Source organism: Crinia signifera, chromosome 1 (assembly GCF_055691185.1).
Source record: "Crinia signifera chromosome 1, ASM5569118v1, whole genome shotgun sequence".
Taxonomy (NCBI): Eukaryota; Metazoa; Chordata; class Amphibia; order Anura; family Myobatrachidae; genus Crinia; species Crinia signifera.
In genome coordinates, this window is record NC_139217.1 from 168,716,341 (window position 1) to 168,736,151 (window position 19,811).

General features: G+C 42.0%; 1 protein-coding gene across 5 annotated transcripts in view; it reads left to right on the forward strand.

Moving 5' to 3' along the window:
- The window catches only part of WDFY3 (WD repeat and FYVE domain containing 3), a 237,277-nt gene that overhangs the window by 107,886 nt on the left and 109,580 nt on the right, over window positions 1–19,811 (forward strand). For 3 of the 5 annotated variants that reach the window (XM_083176583.1, XM_083176592.1, XM_083176599.1), the window contains exons 12-14: window positions 6,462–6,655; window positions 7,710–8,167; window positions 14,319–14,402. In XM_083176583.1, the coding sequence (XP_083032709.1) occupies window positions 6,462–6,655; window positions 7,710–8,167; window positions 14,319–14,402 (736 nt within the window). The remainder of the gene's footprint in view (window positions 1–6,461; window positions 6,656–7,709; window positions 8,168–14,318; window positions 14,403–19,811) is intronic. The other 2 variants (XM_083176609.1, XM_083176617.1) reach the window with 1 other exon arrangement.

A 19,811-nucleotide genomic window follows, 5' to 3' on the forward strand; every position in this document is an offset into this window, starting at 1 on the left:
ATGTTTTCTGTTATCCTGCTTTAATTATTTCTTAGAATACTGTTTATTAATATTTATTAAAGGACCCTCCTCTGCTGTCTGGATGTGGTGATTACAGAAGTTGAGGCGATAAAGGATTCCCCAGAAACCCGTTATATGATTAAAATGTAGTTTTTAGCTGACTGCTCGCTGTCACAGCTCACGCGGTCAGTATTCAACTGACTCCCTGCACATGTCGTTTCCACCTCGCTGGGTTTTTATAGTGTCATGGAAACGGCGTGTACGGCCGCTAAAACAGCGTGGCTAAATGCAGTGGTTCCCTGCTTTTTGGGGGAATCCTCGCTGTCAGAGGACAGCGAGGATTCCCCTGGAACATTGAATACGGTGAGCGGCCGGCGTGGGGGTTAAACGGCAAAGGTGGCTTGTTTTCGACTATCCTCGACTTTTAACCCCCTCGCCGGCCGCATTGAATACGGGCTACTAAATAATTAACTTTAGAGTGACATGAAGTCAACCTTCAAGAATTAACCTGTGGGCTGGTTGAATGGTAAACACTGTATTTTTCAAGGTTCTTAACCATATTCTTCTCTCCCCATTATAAAGAGTCATCTGGCTCCCATTGCACCTTGTTCTCATCTTTCCCTGAAGCAGCAGTTAAGATTTTTCTATTGAAGTCCTTCTAATTAACAAGTACCATAATTACTATTGCAAGAGCCGCTATTTTTCCCTTGACCGATATTTTTCCCTTTGTTACTACTTCCACTCTAGACAGACACCTTAAGGGAGCAATTCAGTTGTTTGTTCTGGTGATGTTGCCAAATGAACGCCCAAAGTAGCAATTCAGGCATTGCTCCAGACAGGCACCCTTTAACACGTCTCTGCTCACAGCCTCCGGTGGTGGCGAGCAGAAATGTGCAAAAAGTTTCCTGTTTGGCACCCAAACAGGGATGTGGTCATTAGGTCGACAGTCAAAAGGTTGACCACTATTAATCGATAGTCAAAATTTCGACATGGCCAAAAGGTAGACACGAGCAACAGGTTGGCATGGAAAAAGTTTGACATGAGGTTTTCATTAATTTTTTTTTTTTTTTTTAAGCAGACTCGTGCATACTTTACCATTTCAGTGGTTAGAGAGGGAGAATAAAATAGTGTGCCAAGCTCAGCTATGCACCTTGCCCGAAACTCGAGCTATGTGAGGGGATGAGGCATAATTATAGTGTCCATGTCGACATAGGCACAATCCTTTTTTTTTTTTTTTTTAAATGGTGTGTTGACCCTTTGACTGTCAACCTAGACACTGTGGACCGAACGATCAATACCTCCATATGGCACTTTCGGCATTGTGCCCATTATTTGAATTATATATATATATATAGCATGAATGCACTGCTCTACCCAGTGCTGCATGACAAGCATAAAAAAAACCCACAAAAAAAACATTTGCATATCTCCCGGTCTAATTTGACAGTCGCCATAATGTTTTACAGTATATATTTTTGGCATAATTTGAACATGATTTATCATGTTTCTAGGCTAAGACAAACATTTGCCATATCATTGGATAGCCGTTATTTTCCATAGTCTAGCATGCTAATTTAAACCTTTTTTCTCATGGTACGGTATGTTACCTCTGGGAAAAAACTCTTTGGGCCTTATTCTGGTCGATGCGTAATTTTCCGAATTCTTTCGGATGGCGTTTTTTAGCCGTCTGCGCATGCGTGGGCTATGCGCATGTGCCACGCACGGTCTCCATACTCGTTCTCACTAATACCGTACAGAAAAGTGCACCGCATTCATTCTGGAAATATGGGCGTAATATGGGCGTCATTCGGAAGTACACAGGGGCGTAGTTTCAAAGTGGGCTAAACTGGGCGTAAACATGGGCGTACACGAGGGCGTGCACTAATTCTGGTAGGCGTGCATTCGGACTGAACACCGACTGCAAACGAACCAAAAGGCAGAAAATATGCGGTCTCCATAAGCAAGTATTGCTTTGCGGACACCACTCGGTCATGCGCTAGGCATTCGGAACGCCCAATTAGTACGCCCGCACTTGAACCAATGTCAGCTGAACACAATACAATCCACTCCTCTACTCATTACTCATTAATTACACTCTTGTCATTGCTTCAATTGGAACCATTGCAGCTTAAATGGACCATTACAAAACACACAAATCTATGCTGAAAGCACGGCAGCATTTTTTACACACATTTACACTGCAAGCAATGGACAGAACTTGCTATCACTAATATAAATATCCATGTCACTTTTACATTCACCAATAACAGCACACATTTGGGGATCAAATGAAAAATTTATTACAGTTAGGGAAAACATAAAATTTTAAGAGCATGTTATTTGGCACATGCCAGTTCAGATAATAGTCGTGAGTTTTGCGTTAATACACCGCATCGGTGCGTACGGGCAGGTTCCCGTCCGTTCTGACGCTGTAAGACCGTGCAGACGCTGTAAGACCGTGCAGAATATGTGTGTGTACACCGCACACGCAAGGTTTGGATGTCGCCGTAAACACGCCCTCTTCTTAAAGTGTGAGTCCGTCCGAATGCGGAGGACCGGTGGGCGTTTCTTCGTACGATGTCCGCACAGCGTGGCGTGCGGTCCGCTCCGAAATAATTAGGAAATTTACGCACCAACCAGAATAACCTCCTTTGTATTAAACAGCTGTGCAATAGGATTTTATGCAATGTGGTTCTGTTTAGGAGTATCATGTATGTTTGATTTAATCTAGCCCCTGTCTCTTGCTGTTTTCGTAGGGACTGGGTTTAAAACTAACACAGCACTACATTTGAATAATGATGGACTATGCGTGCATGGTTTGCATTCAGTTGGATAAAATGTTTACCTGAAATTAAAATGATTACTGTATATGTAGTTACAATGAAAAGGAAATGTGTTACATACTGTATGAGGACATCCTTCATTTCATTGTTCTTTGTAAATCATGTACTTGGGTGACTGTGCACTTGCCTATTTTTTATAGTTTTGTATTTAAGGCAACAAATTGATGTGTAATAGGTAACCGTATGTGTATTACTCCTTCGGCTTAAACTGAAGTCATAGGTAAGTGGCCATATCGTTGGTGCCACAAGAACATTGATCCATAGCTCCAGGCATTTATCCCTGAATCTATGGGTTAAAACGCATTGGTTGTAAATTTGAAGAAAATGGCTTATGATTGAATATCTCTGGGCAGAGCCGGATTTACAGCTAGTCAACCTAGGCGCCAGCCTTGGGCCCAGCAATCTGGCTTTGATTGTGGAGGTCCTGAGCTTCTGCAGTGCCAGTGATTGCATGGTCTGGTAGCGAAGTCGTCCTCAATGGATTGCTGGGCTGGAGAGACGCTGCCTGCTCTCTGCCCAGAAGCGGAAGTGTCAGCAGAGAGCACCCCCCTCCTGGCCATGGTAGGACTCGCCGCAGTACAGACTCACCTCTGCTCCCCGTTGTCTGCTGGGTTAGCAGCACACAGGGCTGTGGCCCTTGGCTCCCCTACTGATCCCTGCCTGTAACAGCGCAATAGATAAAAAAAGGAGCCTCTCAGCAGATAAAAAAACAAATAAGCGGTGCATGGCAAACTGCCACTTTGAATGTATACCATACTAACATCAGGTGGGTTCATGGTCCCCTGAGTCTATATAACAACAGTTGGTTTTAATGTGTACTTCATTTTAGTTATTTTTGAATATTTGCAGATGCCGAATTGATGTTATATGCAATATTATTACATTTTATTCAATTAATTTAATTTCTATTGATTATAAGATTTTTGATGTTACTGTAAGCACCTTATTCTGTATCATGCCTAGGGCCCCATCAGGTCTAAGGACCTTATTCTGGTCCACACGCAAAGCTGCGAATTTCACAGTTTTGCGCGTGGTTTAAATGCCGCCTGCGCAAATGGCCGCACCCCTCACACGCTGAGTTTCTCCGCATGTGTGCAAATGGATGTTTAGCATAAACATCCATTCGCAGCTTGCATGAGGGGAGGAAATCATTCGACGATCACCGACAATCGAATGATTTCTACAATGCTTGCAGATGTAAGACACCTCTTTAAGACATCTCTGGTCGCTGATGAAAAGGAAAAAACTGAGCAGTATTGCACCACTTTACATTTCTGATTCTTGTGATTAGACTGAATACATACGAAATCCCGGTGTTCAAAATCCCGACCGCCGAAATCCCGAAAAGGGGGAGATGTGGATCGCCCCCCCTTGCGGGCATTGCTGCGCTCGCCACGCAGTGGGACCGGTGCCTCACTACACTCGGCACGCTAATTTATTCTCCCTCTATGGGTGTCGTGGACACCCACGGAGGGAGAACGTGTCGGGATTTCGGCGGTCGGGATTCTGGCGTTGGGATTTTGAACGCCGGGATTTCAACTGCATCCCGATTAGAGAGTGTGCGACTCATTTCCTCTGTACGGGTTTATCCAACTACCCGTAATATTCTGTAACTTCATATTTCCTCTGTTAATTTCAGCTCATTCAGGTTTGTAAGTAAAGCAAAAAAGAAAGTAACTGGGTAAAACAATGTTGCACTGCAGGTGGGGCAGATGTAACATGTGCAGAGAGAGTTAAGGCCCATAAACACTGGGCGACTTTGAGCTGAAATCTGATCAAAACAGCAAAGCTGCCCTGTGTGTATGCCCAAGCGATGAGCGCTGCTGTGTGCTCCCGCATCATCGCCAGGAAAGCCGCTCATCTGTTGGTATTAACAGCAGATGAGCGGCTTTGAGGACGGCTTTGCATAGCTCTGCGCTATGCAAAGCCACCAACCCCCCCCCCCCCCCTCCCCCCACAGCTGTCAGTGCCGGGCAGGGGGAAAGCCGCTCAATGTGTATGCACGGATCGGCTTTCCCCACAGCGATGAACGCATAGGGCGGTATTCAATGTGAATACCGGTGAGGTGCAGCAAATCCTGTTTAGGATTCGCTGCACATTCGCCACGTTCCGGAGCCTCGCCGGGTCCGGTATTCAACGAGTCAGGGGCTGGCTGCCCCTGACCGGCGAATATGAGCTCCTGCGGCGAACGCCGCAGGGATCCTGAGGACGGTGGCCGGCAGGGAGATGGAAGTCTCTCTGCCTGCCCCAGAGCGTATGTGGGGGGGAGGTGGGCTCCCCGGGTGCCAGGCAGCACAGGCTGCCCCCCCGGGGGTGCCAGCAGGGGACCGGGTATATTCACTACACCCAATCGTGCATATGTAATGATCGGGTGCAGTGAATATATGAATATCTAATGAGCGGCTCGGCTCCGGCGCCCCCTGCTGGCTGCTGTGTAAAAAAAATAAAATAAAAATAATATTTTTTTTTAATTAAATATATATTCATGTGCTTACAGCACATGAATAAAAATAGCATGCCCCTCCTCAGAATAAAATTCCTGATTTTTTTGACACCAAATGTAAAAAACAAAACACTTTATTTTAAAAGTTCACATTCCACTTTCCATAAAAAGATAGCGATTGCTACTCGGTGAATCATGGCGAAAAAAACCTTCAAATGTATTCGCCATCTGGTCATTGAATAGGGTGATTCACCGTTTTACTCAAAAATTCGCCAAACAGCACAAATTCGCCATAAAAACATGGTGAATCAGGCTCATTGAATACCGCCCATAGTCGCCCAGTGTGTATGGACCTTTAGATTTGGAAACGGTGTGTTCAAACTGAAATCTAAATTGCAGTGTAAAAATAAAGCTGTCCACTACACAGAAAAAAACTAACACACCCAAACCTAAATCTCTCTGCCCACTTTTACATCTGCCCCACCTGCAGTTCAACATGGTTTGCCAAGTTGCTTGCTTTCTACTATACTTACAGAAAGCCCATTGTGCCATGTGCTCACCGTGCTTGATCCATAGAGCAAACATTAAGTGGAGTATAGTAAATGTGAGTTGCGTCTCCAGTGGATGTGGTGCAAACTGGCTTCAGTTCAAATCCTCTCCTTTATTTGCTATGAGGGTATAGGTTATATTAAGTGAGTGGCTGTCCAACATTGGACAACACCTTTTTAATAAGGTTATAGTTCATTCTATGTTTATTTTGTTTTGTGTTATTATAACATTCCATTTGGGACAGGCGGTAAATGTGTGGGAGGCCATCATCCCATCGCAGAAATAGAGCCTCCTGTAATTTGGCCAGATGGCTCTAAGACCAAATCCAGTCCATCTGCATTCATGCAGAAGTTCTAAGGAGCCACTTTATGGTCTGAACCAGTGTCTCTAATAAGCAATCTGGCCATTTCTTTGAGTCCATGATACACCTCTTGGCTAATATTCGTGAGACTTTAGTTCTTAGTTAAATGATAAGCATCTGAGAAGTGTGGTTTCAGTGTTAGAGGCCTTTCTTTTATTCTTGTTCCATGTAAGTATAAGCAGGTACTGCCTTGTGTTTATCTCCACTTGGAATACAAACCTAGCTGAATAAAACTGTCTGCTTTTTTGTTTTTGTCACCACACAGGTGTCTTCAGAGAGTTTGGAGGTGCAAGATGTGTGCACAACATTGTCAAATACCCTCAGTGTAGAGAGCATGCTCTCATGGTGATCCAGCAACTGATGTTGTCTCCCAGTGGAGATGATGACATGGGGACCCTTTTAGGACTGATGCACTCTGCACCATCTACGGAGCTGCAGCTTAAGACCGACATTCTGCGGGTGAGCTGCTACCTCCTAGTGTATCTAATCTGCAGTTGCTGCTACAGTATCAGGTTGTTTTGAATTTAGAAAAATGTAATTTTTAGTTAACAGCTTACAGATGGTGAGATTCGCAAAACCTCTCACCTCCCTCCCATCTAGCTCAGTCATATGATAACCTGCAATCACACTTTTCTCAGATTTCCATATTTCTGTGCTGTTCATCTGAATGGAATTGGTCCTTAATTATAGGTTCTACTTATTAATCTTATTATCTGTCATAAAATGACTGCATTTGGGTTGATTGCAGAGCCATTAGCATAGTACATAACACAGCAGGTTCCGAGAGCACAGTGCCTTGTGTATGTGTGCATATATGTTCACAAATTATGTATATAATCACTGAACAAAATTGTTCTCCCTTCATTTGTGCTTAATTATAGTTCCCTTCTTTAGAAAATAAAAAATAAAACGGGGTGCTTTAGAACAGACGGTATAGTATTTGTGGCACCGGTCAAAACACATTTAAGTTCTAAGTGATCGGTGTTCTAAGCACCAGCCAGTCAGCTCCTAACCCCCATGTTACAGGCTGTATTTGAAAAATGGCATTGAGGAGCTGAATGGTTGGTACTGTATCTCCATCCACTTTAACTCTCTCAAAGGCCAAGTACATAGACCCCTAAATACGCTATACCAGGAATGTCCGAACTACAGCTCTCCAGCTGTTGTGAAACTAGAAGTCCCATCATGGCATGCCACAGTTTTGCAATTAGGAAATGCTAAAACTATGGCAAGCCGTGATGGTACTTGTAGTTTCACAACAGCTGGAGGGCTATAGTTTGGACATGCCTGCTCTATACTGTACTCTGCACAGTAAATACATGTTTATAAGTGTTGAGTATTTCATTAATAGAAACTCAGAAATAATGGAGTATTATCAGTCATAGATGATAAAAATATGTAATGAGATTTCACTTCTGTCAAATTGGTAAATGATGCACAAATATTTGTACTTTTTTTGGTCTTGTGGGGAAAAATAGATCTGAAATAACGGTTGTTGTATTATGGTTTATAGGCACTTTTAATAGTTCTAAGAGAAAGCCACCGGACTAGGACGGTTTTTCGAAAAGTTGGAGGCTTTGTATATATCACATCTCTGTTGGTTGCGATGGAGAGGTCCTTGAGCTGTCCACCAAGAAATGGTGGGGAAAAGGTGAACCAGAACCAAGTCTTTGAACTTCTTTACACTGTTTTCTGCACTTTGACGGCGGCCATGCGCTATGAGCCTGCAAACTCCCACTTCTTCAGAACTGAGATCCAGTATGAAAAACTGTCTGACGCCATTAGGCTGCTTGGTTGCTTCTCGGAATCCCGGAAAATCAAACCATCAAACGTCTTCCCTTCCAATAATCAACCATTTCAGAGACTTCTAGAAGAGGATCTGGTGCAGTTGGACTCTGTGTGCCCTGTGCTGAGGCACTGCAGCAAACTTTTTGTGTATCTGTATAAAGTAGCTACAGACTCCTTTGACAGGTATGTGTAACCTTTTCAAATATCCGTACTAGAGTAGAATTTTCCATTTGTTATGAATATGATCATTTATCTACACAAGCATAAGTAGAACATCTCACCAGGGATGCAATCTCTGAATCCCACATTGATTTTGGTTAGTCTAAATTTATTTTACATTTCGATAAAGCATCGTCATATATATATTAAACATCCAACACACCTGTATTGCAATACTGAATAATTTAGCTTTTAATGTTTCTTTTATATTAGTGCCATTGCTAATGAAAAAAAAATTAATGCATTCACTCTTACTGTAGTGTCACTATCCATTCCTTCGGAGTCCTTTTTTTTCTCTGTTAAAAATAATCTTTAAAAAAAAGATAATGTTTCCCATATGTAGATAAAACCTAGTTATAGGAATTTTCATGTCTAAAGAGTCAGTTATGAACGTGCAAATGCGGTTCTGTCATGTCACACACATACTTTTGGCAAATGCACCCTCCACTGTTGCAGGTAGCTGCATGGCTTTGCAAGTAGACCATGTTGATTTTCAGCAAGCGATATTCTTTCACTGACACAAGTGTGGAGTAATCAAAGTTAGGGGGTATTCAATTAGTTCAGTTATTTTGCTCATGTATTTTAACTTTCTGGGGGGGAGTGGGCGAAAAGGCATGGTTGAGAAATGTTTCACAAACTGGCGAAAACAAATGCAATTTGCCTGGAAAGTGCCATAACTACGTGGATCGGTGGCTAATTTACCGATCCATGTATTTTTCGCTGCTGCACAATTTCTCGCTTAGGCAAAGAAATGACATCCATTTGAATATGGAGAATCTCCATTCGCCCTAAAAAAAGAAGTGCTGAATTATCGCCTATACAAAAAATCTGCACTAATTGAATACCCCATTTAAAAAGGAAATTAGATTATTTGCTGGACTATGCACAGTCTTTTTCACTCTTGATGTCTTTCCATATTGTACCTTTTCTAGTGGATACATTCAAAAATCTACAAAATGAGTTGCAGATTAGGTCCCCAGAACAGTTACAATGGCCAGGATATTTTTTGTTCTTAAAATGCCCAAGAACTGCCAGTATAGTTGAATTCTTGTTGGTTGTGAAATTAGTTTTTGTTTTTACAGGCTAGAAAATTCTATTCTCAAATTCGATGGGTTGCATTTTTATTCTAGCAGTTTTTAATCTAAAAATGAGTAGTAATAATAACCACCAATCCACAGGGGGGAAAACAATTATGCTGCTTTCATCGCCAAACCTGCTTAGACCCGGTATTTAAAACGTTTCTTAAAATGGGGCAAAGCAAGTTAAACCCCTTTCACATCACATGTTGTAAACGGTATATTACCATTTAATCACTATTTTTGTACCTTTCACGTTGAACCGTTTCACCCATAAAAAACAGTTGTGGTGAAATAGTTTATAGAAATAGTTTGGTGCACACCCCCACCCCCACCCCCTGCTGGCTGACAGATAGCAGTGAGCAGTGAGTCCTGCCCCCTGCATATCTAATGAGCGGGTCCCACTCCGTGCATATTTAATGAGCGGGACGCAGCTCTGTGCATATTTAATGAGCGGGTCCCCGCCCCTGCTTATCTAATCAGTGGGTCCTGCTCCGCGCATATTTAATGAGCGGGTCCCTGCCCCCTGCATACATAATGAGCGCGTCCCGCTCATTACACAAGCAGGGGGCGGGGACCCGCTCATTAAATATGCACTGCGCTGGGTCTCGCTCATTAGATATGCATGTAGCGGGACCAGCTCAGTGTTCAAAGCTGACTGGGTACTAAATAACGGTTCTGAGCCATTTACACTGTATAGTAAATGGCTCAGAACTGGGCAGAATCCTTCTTTTAAACCATTTTGAAATACTGGTTTTCTAGAACCGGTAAATTCAATCTGGAGCTTTCACAATGCAGCTATAACCGTTTCAAAACTTGTTAAAAACGTCAATATACCATGTTATAGCTGCGGTGTGAAAGGGGTATTAGTGACTCCTTTAAGTATTTGGTAAAATGTGTTGTATTCAATGAATTTTATTTATCAGTGTTTGAGCATTTGTTAACAGAAGTGGATCCTTCAACATACACGAAAAGATCTTATAATCCGCTTGCCCAGTTTTTGGAGACTCCATTTTAGAATGAATGGGTTTATATTACAGTCTTTGCTGGTGGCTGTTACAAAGAGCAGGGCCTGTACTTCATATAGTATTCAATATCATGAGTAAAGCTGACTAGGCTCGTGGCTAGTGTTATGTTAGGATCTTCAGTCTCATGGATAGCATTATGACATGACGTCTAATTTAATGTCTAGTGTTATGGCAGAACCCCCAAATGGCTAGAGTGAAGGCAGAACAACTTTATGGTTATATACAGTATGGCAGGACCTCCAATCTGATGACTAGCGCAGAGATATGCAACCCAAGTATGTTTTTAGTGGAATCTTGGAGCTAGTCCCTCTTCGGTGCTGCTCTTCCCAAACTAATCCACCCCTTTACATAACAGAGGATACTTTTTACCAAATAATCAAAATATGTCCCACATACTCTGTGAATCAGGGACTATTGTGAGTAAAGCCTGCAATAGTGGGTAGCAATAACAAATAAATACTTTTAATTTGTTTCCTTTATAAAAAAAAATAGTCCTTACTAATTTAATGTCCAGAATGTTTTTTTATTCGCCCTAGTGTGTGTTATATGTACTTTATTAATATAGTTCTAGTGAAAAACTTTTTAAAATAATGTGCCATTTTCTTTATACAACGTAAGTAACAGTTCCCTATTCATAATAGTGCTTTCGCTTTGCTTGTTGCTTGTACTACTCTTCTGGGGCATTTACACTTAGGAGTAGTGGTGGCAGTTGTATAAAAAGGTTAATAGTTTTCTTAAGGATTCAATCCACTCTAAGCAAAAAATATTTTTCCATTAAAAACTGTCATATTCCATTATAATTTGGGAAGCCAAGAGAAACTGGCATAAATGGTGAGATGTCTGCGGTGTCACACTGCTGGGCATGTTCTTTTTCATTTGTCACATCTTATCGAGGTGCTGCAAATGTTTAGCATTTCGGGGACGTCAAAAAAGGCAATTATTTTCTGTATTATGTAACCGGTCTCTGATCTTGTCAGTGTAGGAATACACAGGTGGATAGGGTTTCAGATTAATCATCTTATTTTATGCAGTTAGTAACAGTTAAGAGAGAAATAAGTTCCTAGGTTCATGGAAAATGTATTTCTGAATTTAACTAGAAACAGGGCAAGGTACAATAATGATTGACAACCGCATAATTATTATGGTCTCACAATATAATTATTTTTAAACTATTGCTGAATTAATGGAAAACTTCCATTGGAATAGTACAGACTGCTTTGAATACAGATGTTCTTGTTGGTTATCCCTGGATATCAATTATTCCTCTGCTGCCGGGCATTAGATCTTAATATTAATAACCTGGGCTCAAGTACTGTATGTGATGTAAAATAAAGGGGTATCGGGTTTCTAAACTGAAAGATGTTTAATTGTCAAGCATCCATAGCTCCCAGTCTGCCCACCTTTTAAGAATCATGTTGGTGTGTTTGAAGTAGAGGTATCATAGTGCTTTTATTGATCCTTAATTGACAGGACCTGCTTCTCCATATTATCATGATGAAGAGGGTCCTGTTATTGGCAGCATGTATTAGTACGGTTTCATCCGTTATGGGAGTGTGTTATCCTCCCCCGACGGGATACATGTCCTCCTATGATGGATGTCAGCTGTGTCCCCAACCTTCTAATGTTCTACGCCACTTGCAGATCTTCAGTGTCTTCAAATTAAATCACACATGCGCCGGGTAATGTTTGCATGGGATGCTATCGGCAGCATGTATTATTGTTTCATCCATTATGGGAGTGCGTTATCCTCCCCCAACGGGATACGTGTCCTCCCATGATAGATGTCCTCTGTGTCTCCATCCTTCTAATGTTGCGTGTCACTTGCTGATCTGTGAATTAAAACAACGCATGCGCCAGGTAATGTTTGCATGGGATGCTGGGAAATGACAGTGATGTATACCTGGCGCATGCACTGTTTCAATTTGAAGACGCCGGAACATTAGAAGGTTGGAAACCCGCAGTGACAGAAAAAGCTGGCATACACTGACAGGGCCGGATAAGGAAAAAAGCCTTGCAGCTCCTGATGATACATCAGGTTAGAGCCCAGTGCGCTATTTACAATATAGCTGCGTCAATAAGCCTCCTGCCCCACATCACAGGTGTCATACATCAGGGGAAGCGATATCCCCTACCATAACGTGCGGTGATAGCACATATACCCCTTAACACCAGATAATACAGCTACTCCTATGTACTGTGTATCTACCATCCAAATATCAAATTCAAGAATCCATCTTGTTTTAAAACTTCTTCACACAATTACATTACTGCTGCTGTCAATGCACGATTCGGTTTCTGACTGTAACACAAACTTAGAGAGATTGATACCTATTTTTTACCATCTTCATGGATAAGGCATTTAGGCAACAAAGGTGCTGGTGTGGCACACATCTATACAAATACATACATACAGTTACAGTACGTACATACAGTTACACCAATACGGTCAAACACTTATACAGTACATACATAAACAGGGGGGGTTGGGGTCTTCAATCCGATTTTTCCAGCAGTCAGAAAAACCATAAATTTTTCGACACTTTCCGGTCGAATGTACATTCAACCTATTCAATCCAAATGCTGATTTTACAAATCTCAGAAAAATTGGCATGGTTGAAAAACATGCTAATTACTTACCGATGTGCGTGTTTTAGTAAAAAAGTGTCCGTTCTCAACTATTTTCCACAGATGCAGACTAGACTTTAAATAACGTCAAATCTGTCTCAGTGGAAAAGTTGGCCAAAAACTGCTCCACTGAATAGGGATGTACAGATTTTTAGTCTAGCTGGAAAAGATTTTAATACCCCCTTAATCATTCTGGAATACTGTTGGCAGCTGCTTCACCCTTCCTCTCTACTATACTGCTGGCACGACCACTGACCCTACAGTTAGTTAATGCCCCCACCTATTCCATTTGTGGATGAGCATGGTATATATAGGACATATGTATCTGCTGGTGGAGAAACTGCTATGTTATAGCAAACACCAGCAAATAACATTCCTGACAGCAGCCAGTTGTTATTTACAGCTGATGAAGAGGTGCAATGGAGACTCCAGCCTCCGGGTTCCAAACCCTGAAGGGTCACCTGTATATAACACAGCACCTGTGCTGCACACCTGTAGTTAATTGTCTCTATACCAGGAGCCCTGCTAACATCAGCAATAGGGGACAGGATACACTGCCTGGTACCACTCGGTCTGCGCTGCAGCAAGCATTACTGCTGGACTCTGAGATGTTAAACACAGGTGAATGTTGACACAGAATATATTTAGGGAGGGGGGCACCACCTTGCCTCTGGGCAACTGAGATGAACTAACGCCCCCTGAGCTGGTGTGAGAAGTGTCAGTACCATGATCTGGTCTTGCTGTTACAATGAAAGAGCTGTTGACCATCCACCACATTCTCCTTCACTGTCTACCTTAACATTAGAACTAGGATCCAGCAAGAATAATTAGCATTCCTGAACCACTGTACAGTGATTGCTATGCATTTACTTGTTTTACAAAGGTGTAACTCAGGCATGTCCAAACTATGGCCCTCCAGCTGTCCCATCATGCTTTGCCACAAATTTGCAATTAGGGAATGCTAAAACTGTGGCAATGCATGCTGGGATGTGTAGTTTCACAACAGCTGTAGGGCCACAGTTTGGACATGCCTGGTGTAACCTATGCCTTCCTTTTGGCAAGTGACATTCATTTCCTTACTTCACATTTTCACTAAACAATTTAATTTGCTATACTGTTATACTGCCCATGCGAGTGACACCTCTCTGTGTTAAAATGATAGATGTAAGTAATTGGAATAGCACTAATGCTCAATTACCCTTTATCATGTGAAGCAGAAGTTTTAGAATAAATGGGCATGTTTGTGTGTATCTTTTACGCTCCTGTGTGTCTCCGTTCTTTGTGCTGATGCTTTACTGTAACTATATTTTGTTTTCTCTCAAACTAACACAGCTTTTTCACTTGTCTTTCTAACTTTCCTGTCCTGCCTGTCTGTTACGTCTGTAGTCGCGCAGAGCAGATTCCGCCTTGCTTGACAAATGAGACTACTCTCCCCTCACCCTGGGGCACCCCTGCTTTATCCCGGAAAAGGTACTGATCTAAGTAATAGGTGATGGTGGAAATAAATCCTATATTTCCCTTGCTAATGGAGTTAGACAAAATTGCTATAAATAAGTGGTGTATTATAAAGCCAGGCCTGCTGTGTTACATTACTTTTCAGTTGGTCTCTATGTATTAAAAAGATTTAAATGTTTTATTTTGTTTAAAACCTTATCGAACATGAATGCTGATCTGCTATAATGAATCGTGCACCAGGATTGTAAACCTTTTAAAAGCTATTAGTTTGTGTTGGTTTAAATTATGTTGCAAAGTTGGGGGTAGTCTTAATTTTGTTTCTATTTTGAGGAGATGAGGTCATGAAAAAGAGTAAAAGTCCTTGTATTTTGTTAGGAGCCATAATTACTGAAACATGTAACTACCCGCGATGTTTTCCTGCATGAGTATGTGATGGACACCATGTATGAGGGCTAAAAAGAAGCTCTATTGCAAACAAAGCTGAGCTGCCAAGGACTGTGGTTTGCGCAATCATCTTTTTTTATCGTGATAAAAATGATCGCAGGTAATTGGATACCGCTAAAGTATTTAAATGGAGGACAACCCAAGCTTAATATGATTCATCTGTTTATGGTGAGGATGAAGTTATTAGGTTATGCGGTTGCAGATGGAACAGTTCAAGGAATTGCAGTGGCTTCAGTAGTGGTGGGCTCAGTATCTGTCTCCACCAATAAATCCTTCTGTGCAGAGCTTCCTTGGTACTGAATTTTAGGACGCTGTTGTGCATTAAACTGTAAATTGCAATCTGTATATATGGTGACCCAATTTTAAGTGAATGATGTTTTGAACAATGGGCCCAATTCAGAGCGGATCACATTCGCACACCAAGCAATTATCGTTTCCGGTTTCCTCCCACAATCCAAAAATATGCTGGTAGGATAATTGGCTCCTAACAAAAATTAACCCTAGAATGTGTGTGTGTGTGTGTGTGTGTATATATATATATATATATATTAGGGAATATAGATTGTAAGCTCCACTGGGGCAGGGACTGAATGTTCAAAATATTCTCTTTAAAGGGCTGCGGAATATAAGAAACTATTAATAAATAAGGCCGCCCTTCAACTATCTTTGGCAACTGTACACTGGCTGTTGGCAAGGTGATTGACAGAGAGTGGGCGTGTGGGGGTGAAAACTGAATGTTTTTTGTAAGTGCAAAAAAACCCTGCTGGGAGTGTTGGGGGAAACCCGGGCGTGCCAAGCCAGTATAGGGGAGTGAGTTTGTGACTTAAGCTTCAACCTGGATGTGCCGAGAAGGTGTCAGGCTACATGGCGCCTATGATGACTTCTGCGTTATGTTTAAATAGGTGGCAAGTCAGTTTTAAATAGGATTTTGGATATATTTGCACAGATGTGAACGTATACGCACCCTTATACATCCATTCACACAGCGAGCACATTCATTCCAACGGTGGGTTTTTATTGGAGTAGGGTGACAACTTAAATGATCGCTGGCTGCTGCAAATCCACAGCTGTGCGATCAGGTCTGAATTGGGCCCCAAGTTACTTAAACAAGATTATCTGGAGTCTACATGTAATTTGGCTGTAGATTCTATAGCCAATTTAAGTGTCACCTTTTGCAGTATATGGTAAAGGAGTATGTTATGTGTTTAGCGATGTGTGCAGGAGTTGTTGTCTTGTAATATCAGGAAGTTAATGCCAGAAAACAACACTGTTAAACGAAGTGTGATGAAACTACTTGAGATAGTGTTCCCGCTAGGCTGTTTTAGCGGGCCGCTGCGCCCTGCCCAATTTTTAAAGGGCAAAATGCTCCCTGCCCCTCTCGCAGCACCCCGCTAAAACGGCCTCACGGGGAAGCCCAGCGTCGGCGATGCCTGGTGCTTCCCCGGCAGCATAGTGACTTTGGAGGGGCCGGGCCCGCCCCCTTTGGTGACGGCGGTGGCCGGGCCTGCCAACTTTCATGATGGCGGAGGCTGGGCCCGCCCCCTTTCATGACGGCGGCAGACGTGCCAGCCCCCTTTGATGACGGCGCCGGCCGGGCCCGCCCCCTTTCAGGACGGCGCCGGTCCGGGCACGCCCTTCTAGTGACGTTGGAGGCACGGGACCGCCCCCAGCTGTGACGTCGGCGGGCCCGGGCCTCCCCCCGGCGCCCTGCCCAAAGCCAAACCTAGAGTGAACACTATGAGACTTGTAAACTACTCAAAATAAGCCGTGAATGTCTCATGGAATCCTCAGCGTAATGAGAATCCCACATTAGAAGACATGGCTAAGCCAAGAACTTGTGATACCTAAATCAGTAAAATATTACACAGTAGCGGACATCTCTCTACCTTGTTGTAGCTCTGCCACAATATGAGGGAAATTCTAGACTTATAGGGCCAACACACATGCCGATATTAAGGCATTTTTCGAAGCGACTTTGCTTAATTTGGCAAAGCCACTTCGAAAATGCCCCTACATCAATATATATGTGTGTGTGGGGGGGGGGGCTGTAGCGACCACAATACACGTCCCCGCGCGTCGCTGTCCACTGGCTGAGATTGGTGGTCAGTGTCCATCAATCTCGCTGATTGCCATTGTTCTCAACTGTGTGTGTGTATGTGTTATTTATATATATATATATATATATATATATATATATATATATATATATATATATTATGCAGCAATAAATGTAACAGCTGAGTGACAGAACCAGTCTCACAAGTCTAATGACATGTTCTGTACAGGAGATTGGAAGAAAGGATCAATAAAGAGCATGTGGAAATGGTGTTTTTATCAAAATAATGGGGCATCCTGGCTGGCAGCCAAGTGCTTTGTATTTAGACTTTCTTCTAAAAGGTTTCTCAGTATGTTCAGGCTTAACCGTGAAAGAAAGACAAGTGTTTACTTTTATAGCGGAGTTATTATTAGAAAGAATTTCATGAATGCAAGAAACAAATCGGCTTCAGATATTAACAGCAATACTTTGCTTTTGGGCTAAGGTAATCCCTCAGCTTTTATTTATTTTTTGTGAGGTCGAAGCTTTGTCAGTCACTAATGGTTGGGTTGTTGCGTTTTTAATATGGGGTATTGTTCAAGTTAATGGCAGGAGTAAATGGAAGGACGTAATAGAAGTGGCCCCGAAAGAGAATTATTGACTGAATCGGAGAGTTCTCTTTATTCAATGTATTATTGTCTTGCCAGACTCCTTGGTAGAAGTGGCTTGGCCAAGGTGAACAATACAGCACTCACTGGAAACCGGTCACAAGACAGAGGGAAAGATTTCCACATTTGTGAGTTGTTTCAGTCCTTATAGATATTAAGGATTGAGTAATGTATGGAGTCTGTATTTGCAACTTTGCAATCCCGTTGGGGTCTCTGGCAGATGTAAGAACTGTAGTGTGTATTGGCACTTTTTGATGTATCTCATATCTAACACTGGCAAATTGTTTGCCTACCAAGTTGATAGGCAGCTTTGGGATGCGGTCGAAATACCGACGCCGGAATCCCGGCACTTTGTCCCTCTATGGGTGGCGAGTGCAGCGAGCCCGCAAAAGGGCGACCCATGCCCTCCCCCCCCCCCCCCCCTGCCGGCATTGCGATGGTCGGGATTACGGTGTCGGCATTTCTACCGTCGGGATTTCATACTAATCCCCTTTAATTGGATAGGACTATAATAATTTATATATACAACCTGCTATAACAGAAATCAGTGTCCATTCCCTTCCAGGTATCCATAAGGTTTAAATTCTAAAGCCTTCACAAGTAATCACTCTACTATCAACTGTTTAGTAACAAATCCATATTCTAACTTCACTAAAATGCTGTGTGAGACACTAATCTCACCAGTCTACAGTAGTTGCAGACTGGTGTGGCAATGAAAAAGCTTGTGGCAAGGTAGAAAACAATGAGTAGCTGAAGATGGCAGACATACCTATACAATGCAAGCTTGTAAGCAGGGCCCTACTACCTTTTTTGTCTGTAACCACTCAGTTTGTTTTATCACTGTTTCCAATTGTAAAGCGTAACGCCATTTTCTGCTCTATAGAAGAAACTGTTTATAAATAAAGTGAGTTGGAGCACAGCAGTCATTATGTGGGTGCAGGTGGAACAGGAGCGAGCCTTGATGAAGAACTAGACCTGCGCGACTTGTGATTGAAAGACTAGCATGGCTGCCTTCTAGGCAGAACATTCTTGTGCAGTACCATAAGATCAGGAAGCACTGTGTGATGTTTTATATGTTCTATAAACAGAAACTCTTACTAAAAAGCCCTGCTTCAATGGAGCTTAGCCCACTGTCCACAAGGTAAGTATAAGGGGACGATCTTATTATTTGCGAAGGGTGCGAGGTGCCGTTCCAGCAGTGTTTAAACCTGAATTACCCAATTTTGCACCTTTCGCAGGCCTGGATTTGCTAAAAATTGCTTGTAACACTATGGGGCAATGAGCACTTTAGTGCAAATTCCCTCTTCTGTAAAGTGCGTCTGGTGCTGTTCGCACTGGCGAATCATCAGCGGCTAATAGGATCAACTAAACATGCATAAATACCGCCCACCCCATCTTAAACACATTAGAGTAAATCTAGACTAAAATGAATGAAAGGGAACCTAAAATAATGTGAAAATGGAACAAAAAAATTGCACTACATGAAAACAATAGTGAGTATATAACGTTATTTCTCTTCTTTGGCAAAATGATTTATGTTGGTACATGAAAGCCTAATGGCTGTAATATAAATTATACTACTTCATTTTACATTTTAAGGCACTTTAATATTACTTATACCAGTATTTCTTCTCTTTGCAGCTTCCTGTAAAGCTAAATTCGGAGATATTAATTGGTTTCTTCCCTTTCTGTTTTACAGTGCATAAAAAAATATCCTAAATGCTTAGAGAAAGTAGAAAACACAGATGTAAAGATAGTTCTAAATAATGCAGCAGATTTTCATTTCATTAAATATTTAATCTGGTTATATTTTTAGCAAGACCTTATTTTCCCTAGATGAGCAGGCTCTCGCATACAAGGGTTTTATTATTAATGTAGCTAACCAAAGCTTTTTACTATTCTTTAATAAGAGATTATTATTTTACCTCAAATAACGTGAAAATGTGCTGTACTGCTTTTTACTTAGCTAATGTAAATGCTAAAATCTTGGTTCATGATGTCTGAGATGTTTTAGATATATGTATATTGCAAGCCTAAATGAGAACTCTGGGATGCTTTACAATAAGAATTCTGCCGCATTTATTTCCTATTTATGTTAAAGGAGATGGGATTTCAATTATTATTTTTAATTTCCCTTTTGAATGAGCTGTTAGAATTGCAGCATAGTGAACTGTTAAGGTCGATACACACTGGGTGACTATGCCCAGTGTGTATGGACAGCGATGATGACAATCACTGCTGGGGGGGAAATCCGCTCAGTGCATACACACTGAGCGG